Source organism: Vitis vinifera, chromosome 1 (assembly GCF_030704535.1).
Source record: "Vitis vinifera cultivar Pinot Noir 40024 chromosome 1, ASM3070453v1".
Classification (NCBI taxonomy): Eukaryota; Viridiplantae; Streptophyta; class Magnoliopsida; order Vitales; family Vitaceae; genus Vitis; species Vitis vinifera.
Genome location: NC_081805.1, coordinates 26,141,269 through 26,148,573, shown reverse-complemented (window position 1 = coordinate 26,148,573; position 7,305 = coordinate 26,141,269). Strand labels below are relative to the sequence as shown.

At 36.3% G+C, this 7,305-nt stretch overlaps 1 protein-coding gene across 4 annotated transcripts; it reads left to right on the top strand.

Annotated features, from left to right (window-relative positions):
- Positions 1–1,109: 1,109 nt before the first annotated feature.
- LOC100243827 (squamosa promoter-binding-like protein 16) lies at positions 1,110–6,257 on the top strand. Of its 4 annotated transcripts, XM_010657827.3 has the most exons (6): positions 1,114–1,349; positions 1,431–1,504; positions 1,612–1,704; positions 2,761–3,264; positions 5,151–5,287; positions 5,436–6,257. In XM_010657827.3, the coding sequence occupies exons 4-6, from the start codon at positions 2,855–2,857 to the stop codon at positions 6,056–6,058; spliced, it is 1,170 nt and encodes a 389-aa protein (XP_010656129.1). In that variant the 5' UTR covers positions 1,114–1,349; positions 1,431–1,504; positions 1,612–1,704; positions 2,761–2,854; the 3' UTR covers positions 6,059–6,257. The 4 variants fall into 4 exon arrangements, with proteins under 4 accessions (XP_019077816.1, XP_010656129.1, XP_059591701.1 ...); XM_019222271.2 differs by having other exon boundaries at positions 1,110–1,504; XM_059735718.1 differs by lacking the exons at positions 1,431–1,504; positions 1,612–1,704 and having other exon boundaries at positions 1,150–1,349.
- The last annotated feature ends 1,048 nt before the right edge of the window (positions 6,258–7,305 follow it).

Sequence of the window (7,305 nt, the reverse complement as noted above, 5' to 3'; positions counted from 1 at the left end):
CTTTCAGATTTGAGGAAGAAAAAAAAGGAGAAAAAAAAGATGGAAAGAAAAAATAAAGAAAAATAAAAATTATATTTAAATTTAATAAATTATTTTTATATGTTTTTTCAAAGTCATTATATAATTTTTTTCAATTATATTTATTTTTTATGAAGAAATTAAATATAAGAAAATAATTTTTTTAATACGTACTTTATATGAATAAAACATAGTCTTCGAAATTTTATATATATCATTGTATAGTATTAAAACTTTTAGATAGGAGTTTATTCATAAATCCCGATGTTATAAGAACTATTTTCAAAATTATTTTTGAAAAGTTTGCCTTATAGAAAAATAAAAACATGCATGCAAAAATTTGACTAAAAGAAAATTTTTCAAAGTTTATTTTAAAAATAGATTATTTAAAAACGTGAAGAATACTTTATGAATATTTTAATCATGCCATAACCTCTTTATTAAAGATAAACCAAAAAAAATAAAAAAATTTCAAATCAAATCAAAAGTTTTCCAAACAAAATTTCATTTTTAAAAACAAGCAAAAATTGTTTTGGAAAAATTTATAAATTGTCCAAGATCTATGTTTTAAGAGAAGTGGTTTAAAAAACAAAAAAAATAAAAATCCTGACCCATAATTTCTCCACATGTCCAAACCATCAGTCCATATCAAATTATCCTCAGACCCCAGCCAATCTATATTAAGGGTCTATGTTGACTTTTCTTCAAAAACAATGACATTTACAAACACAAAATCCAGTGGATGACATTTCCCCCCACAGAAGTTGTGGTGGTAGCAGCCCCACAAAATCAAGCCCATAAAAGAAAATAAAAAAAAAATGAAAACAAATCCACAAAAAAAAAAAAAATAAAAAAAAATGAAGAAGATGAAAGAAACCAGACACACACATACAAAAGAGAAACAATGAAACCTGATGAATTTGTTAATACACAAAGAGCTAATGCCCCTCTCTTCCTTTCCTCTCCATTTGTACTTTTCCTTTCCATACCTCGAAAAGTTGAAAGCAACAACACCCTGTCCTTTTCTTTGCCACTCATTTATTTTTTATTTTTTATCAATATTTAATGATATATAGTTTGCATTCTAGCTGTTATTGTATAATTATAATTACAAGCCTAAAAGGAAAGGAGAGGAGAGGAGAGAGAGAGAGAGAGAGAGAGAGAGAGCGTTGAAAGCACATATCTTACTCTTTTTTCCTTTTCTCTTTGCCATTTTTCCATGTCTACACTTTGAATACATTATCCAACTTCTGCATTTGCTCTATCTCATAGTTCTCAATACTGTCTCTCTTTCTTCCTTTTTATCTGTTCTGTCCTGCCATAAGAAACAGGTGAAAATACTCTAACTTTCTCTGTTTTTCTCACTATTGGGAGTACTAATCCATTTGGGTTGTAATTTTTTTTTTAAAAAGATTTTTAATAGAATGGGTGTCAGAGAATGAATGGATGGGAAGCCCAAATCAGTCTTCTTCTACTGCTTTTGTCTGTGAGTGTAGTACTCTTCACAGTATCATTTCTTCTTTGCCTGGTTTTTGCTCTATTATAATATTATTATTGCTATTATCATCCTTTTGCTTTCTCTTCTTGCTTCAGCCTTCGGTTCTTTTTCCAGCATTCTTGGAGGTCTCTCTGCATTTTGACTCTCTTCTTTCCCAATTCTGGGGTTGATTTCTAGGGGTTTTTCAGGTACCCATATGTAAATTTTAGCCTTTTTTGTGGTTTAATGGCCTTGCCTTATTTTTTAATTTCTGATTTCTGTATTTAGTAATTGGCATACTTGTAATTTAAGTATACTGAGCTCACAACTGGATAACAGAAATTTCTGTAAACTGGGGTTGTTTGTTGAGGTCCTCAAGGCTTCTGTTTGTTTCCACAGAAAATAGTTCCTCGAAAAATTTCCTGGAATTTTTTTATATTATTTTTTTCCTCAAAGCTCCATCCATCAGGATTTTTTACTGCTATGGAACCTGGGGAAACGAAACTTGTTAGGCCTCTCTTCAGTAGCCATAGGTGTAAAATATGCGTTTAAGCCTGAAGTTTATTTATGCAGTTTTTTTCCTACTTGCCTTTTTATTTTTCTAGTTTTTTCTCTTTCTTTCCTTTTTTTCTTTTTTCAATAAGAAGATCATTTCCTGGAGAGATAAGCATAAAACAGTTGCTTCAGGAAGTTCCCACTTGGTACCTGAGTGGTAGATTTTCCTGTAGATTAGCACAGGGCTTGATATGATTTGGAAAATTGTTTCCCACTACTTAAAATTTTTTGCTAAAACTAATGAATTTTTCTATCTGAAAATTAGTTCGGTTTTTGTTAGGGAGTTAGTCTAAAAGTTTTTTCAGGATCCCGTGATGTTAACTTTTCCATTGCTTTCCCTGGACATATGCAAGAAAATCAAGTTTTTTCGACCCAAATTTTTACCATCTGGGCCAAAGGGACAGTTTTAAGCGTTTGAGTAGCCGACAATTGTACTTTACTCGGTTACTGCAAGACTAGTAAGCCCTTTTCCTTATTCCTTCCCTTCAAGCATTTCCTATGAATTTCGTGGAGATTTTTAGTTACACAGTGAAGGCAAAATTGTCAATTTCCCCGAAATTTTCGTAGACAAAGAGTGGGTACCGTTCCTTTCCAGCGGTCCATTGAGAAATGCTGCATACATTTTCCTGGAGTAATCCTGTTGGTACAAACTGATCTAAAGAGAATTTATAGATGCTGATGATTTTTCTTGTTGGGTATTTGTTGTGAAGGATTGTATGATCGTTGATAAGGTGGATGAGTGGATAAGGAGTTGTTGATTGAGACAGGAGGAAGTGAATATTAAGAGGGAAAGAAAAACCTTTTATGGGCTATAATCTGAAGACGCCTTCTTGGGACTTAGCTGAATTGCAGAAAGAAGGCATACCCAGCGTTGCTCCCTTTCTTGGGTCGTCCAGTAGCTTAGGAGGAGGACAGGAGACTAAAGGGGATTGCTTGGTGGATTTGAAGCTTGGGAGGTTGAGTGATTTGGGGGACGGGTCAGTGAACAGTTTTAAAAGCTCTATGATGGAGTCATCATCGTCGGGGTCAGCAAAGAGGGCCAGGACACCAGGTCATGGAACCCAAGTTGTTTCATGCTTGGTTGATGGGTGCAAATCGGACCTCAGTAAATGTAGGGATTATCACCGTCGCCATAAAGTCTGTGAGCTCCACTCTAAAACCGCAAAGGTTACAATTGGGGGTCATGAACAACGGTTCTGCCAGCAGTGCAGCAGGTGCTAAATCTGTTCCCTTATCTATTCCTCTCTTTCCAGTTCTTTCATCCTGCAGATGTTTCTTCTTTAATTTGTTTCCTGAATTTATTTTTATCACTGAATGTTATCTAATTTTCCATGCTTTTTATTTGTTTCTAAGGCTATTTTTACTTGGTGGTTGTCTCCACAATCTATATTCACTGCATGGTTTATTCTCTCATCACAAGGATTACTCAAATGGCTTCCACTTATTGATGGAGCTTCTATTGGACTCAATAAATTAGATTATCATTACTGGAACTGCTTCTGAATAGTTTTATCTTGCGGTTTGTACTCCAGAGCTGTTACATGAGATTTTTTATGGATTCTACCAGTGGCTTAATATGACTAAATGTCCTTACTCTACCAAACGACATCCAGTTAATAAGTCACCCAGCGTTCCCTCTTGAGGTTGATATGGGCATCCTATATGCACGCAAATAAAATCGTTTCATTGTGCTTCTGTACAGGATTTAAGACTGGGAACTGTGTTTCTAATTGCATTTAATGAACCTGTTTATTTATTTTGGTAAGATTATAATTGATTTATTGTTCATTTTACCTAGCTGACTTTGATAAATGATTTACAGTTGTAAGCGATCAACTTCTCTCTTCAAATGCTAGGTAGGTAGAACACCACTGTATTTCTACTTGTCAGATTTAGAAAAAAGAAATTTTGGGGCTCTTGGGCCGATTATTTCTGGTACTTATGAATGGTTTTGAAATTGGTTTAAATAAGCTACCAATGCAGCCCAAAAAATTTGGAATATGTAGCATGTCACTGGGAATAAAACATGAGCGTTTTCTGTATTAAATTCTTTGATCCACTTCCAGAGTGACTTATTCTTGTGTCTCCCTTCAAACAGGACTTGATTTTCTTTGTTCTTGGAAAAATATCTGTGTATCTGCTAGATGATGAATTCCTACAATATGATACTAAAGAGGGTTACAAGTCTTGCATGTCCCTTCTCGCATTAGTTTTCTTTCTTCGGGGTAAAACACCAGGGTCCAAGTTGGTCTACAAACTAAGAGGAACTAGTTTCTAGTTTGCTTGTAGTGTTGGATCCTTGCTAATGAAAGTCATTACTAAAGTATGGTAAACATACATCGGTTTTTGCATTGAAAGGAAGTTAAAAGAAATCCTAACCTACATTTCAGAGGCTTTGAACACCTGGTAAACACTCTTTAGTGTTGTCTTGGCATCGTGTCTATACTGTATCTGTTCAACACGCTTCAAGTAGATTAGGTAGCCACTTTCAATTTTCAGATTCTTTCTTATCCAACAGATAATACTTGTAAATTGCAAGGTTTGTTCTGTAAGGTTTTACCTTATGTGGATGTCCATTGTTTAATATTATTCTATGAAAAGACAGCTTTTCCATTTGCCTATTTTTATATTATTGGAATGAAGCCAACATATCTTCAAGCTATAGTTCAGTAAAACTTATCCAGCTGCTGTTTCATGGGCTTAGTATGTATAGGTGTCTAACGCATCTCTTGGAAACTAAATAATAAAGTCATGATTAATGAAAGATTTTGAACTTCATAAGTACAGTTCTGTTTGGCTCTACTTTATGGGTGTCTTTTTAAACTAGAAGGGCAGCTTTTATAATGACCATTCTCTAGATTTTTGGTCCATATCCCTTGTAGAAAGGAAAGGCAAACTTGGATTTTTGTGACCTAAACTGGATGGTCAGGATTGTGGATTGAAGCTGGAGAGAGTCTCTTGGATTAGATATCCATGATGGTTGGACAGCACCTGAATCTACTATACATGCCTTCTTACATTGACATTCTTTCTGTGTCATTGGTAATTGAATGTTTCTTTAGTGGGTTTTCCTTTTAATCAAGCTTCCAGCTTTCTACAGGTTTCATTCCTTGGGTGAGTTTGATGAAGGAAAAAGAAGCTGTAGGAAACGTCTTGATGGACACAACCGTCGCAGAAGGAAGCCTCAGCCTGAACCATTGTCCATAACTTCTGGGAGGTTTCTCTCCAGTCACCAAGGTTTGGATGCTTTATTTAAACAAGTTGTGTGTTTTCCATTCATACTGAAGAGCTTGAATACAGTTTAACTACCCATTATTTTGTGCAATAGTCAATATGGTATGCACTGTGTTTTTAATTGAAGTAAACAAAATTTTTCATATCACAGGTACTCGATTGTTGGCATTCAGTAACCCACAAGTATTTCCTGCAAGCGCTGGTGTGACCTCTGCTTGGGCTGGGAATATCAAAACCGAGAATGATGCTGTACTTTACAATAGTCACCAACAGTTAAACTTCATGGACAGACAAAACTCATTCCCTGAATCCTTCTCCAGAAGCTATAGAGGAAAGCAGTTCCCATTCTTGCAAGGCCCTAATCCCACACTCCCTGGAACTTCTGTTTGTCAACCACTTCTTGATCCCAGTTCTGCATCTGGAAATGGTAGCGGTGGCCAAAAAATGTTCTCTGATGGGCTAAATCGAGTGATCAGTTCTGATCGTGCTCTCTCTCTTCTGTCATCGCCGCCACCTGAGACTCAGGAGATTGGTTTGAGCAGGATGGTGCAGCAAAACCCAATCCCCCCAGCTCAATCCTTGATCCCCAGCCTGCACTATACTGGTCTAAGCCAGTATGCTTCCTCCCAAGGAATGGGTGGGTCAGTCGGTTCTGTTTTGGTCTCTGATGGTAGCAGCAATGCCAACCTCCATTGCCCTGCAATTTTTCAGCTTGGACCTGATGGCTCGTCTACCAACAGTCCTCATCAAACGCTCTCGTTCTCTTGGGAGTAGTTTATGCCACTAAGAGTTCTCTTCCATTGTCAAATGGGTTGGAATTTTTTTGCCCCATGAGGAATAAATCTATTCCCTTGCTAAACAGTGGGATTTCTGTGATATAGTTTTAAGTAATGTACTCTCTCTCTCAGAATTTATCCCTCCTGAACTGTGGAATTTCTCAGTTGACAATGAATTGGGGAGCAGGTTCTACTTATATATATATATATGGATTCCCTTTCTGGATCTCTTTTCTTCCCTATCTTCAAATTTATGGATGCTTTCATAGAAATGTACCTCCTCTTCTTTTGAAAAGAAAACTCCACATGTAGAGGAATCCACTCCCTGCAAATCCTCCATCCATCCACTTTTGCTTTCTCACAAATTCCTGGCCCCTGCCTTTTCTTACTGAAAACAATGAGATTCTTTCAATCTTGGTAGCTTTACTCAACTGTTTTCTGGGTTGCATGGCATGTTGTACACTGCTTCGGTTAAAGTAGAGAGAGCTAAAGTTATACTGTCTCCCCTCTGTAGTATCACAATTAGCTACTTGCCTCCTTATTTCCTTCAAAAGGTTTTAGCATTAGGATCAAACAACTGAAAATATGATCAGTTCTTAAGTTTCCAGTTTTAGAACAACTTAAAACTGAATCGTTGTCAAGGACAATGAAGTCTAAACCAGTTTAGACTTATTCCTTCCTTAGACCCCTCCTGCAGACCATGAAGGTCAGGCAAGCCAGTTCCCAGCTTCCTGCAAATGCAACTGGAAAACCCGAAAATTAAGAGTATAGTTTTAAGCTTTGGATCTCAGAAAATCCAGCAATTTCATAAAGTCAGCTTGGATGTTCAAAGATTTTCTCAAAGGAGTTTAATGTGTAGTTTTTGGGAAGGTTGGAAAATCGGATGATTCACTTTAGAGATGTAAATAGTATTAAGGAGCATGATATGCATATTGAGCTCAAATCCTCTAAATTTAAGTTTAGTGATGAGAAATACAATCCCTTTCCCGTCTCATTCCCAGTTCTGATTTATTTAATTTTCCTCGTCTGCGATTTTGATCCTGATTATCCTTTCATGTCTATCCATTGGGATAGACCTCCTCGAGAATTTAAACCGATGGATTTTTTTTGTCATCCTTAATGGCTTAAGTGATCACCACTTCTTAGTGGGACCAAGGGCACATGGCTTGCTGTTACTCTTGCTGGAGTTATTGTAGTGTATCAATGGGGTGACAGCATTTGGGCCTTGTTTGGGAGTTCAATTTT

Coding starts and splice junctions, on each gene's coding strand:
- LOC100243827 (XM_019222271.2), top strand. CDS start 2,855: ATGGGCTATAATCTGAAGACGCCTTCTTGGGACTTAGCTGAATTGCAG. Junction 3,265..5,150: donor TTCTGCCAGCAGTGCAGCAG/GTGCTAAATCTG, acceptor AGCTTTCTACAG/GTTTCATTCCTTGGGTGAGT. Junction 5,288..5,435: donor GTTTCTCTCCAGTCACCAAG/GTTTGGATGCTT, acceptor TTCATATCACAG/GTACTCGATTGTTGGCATTC.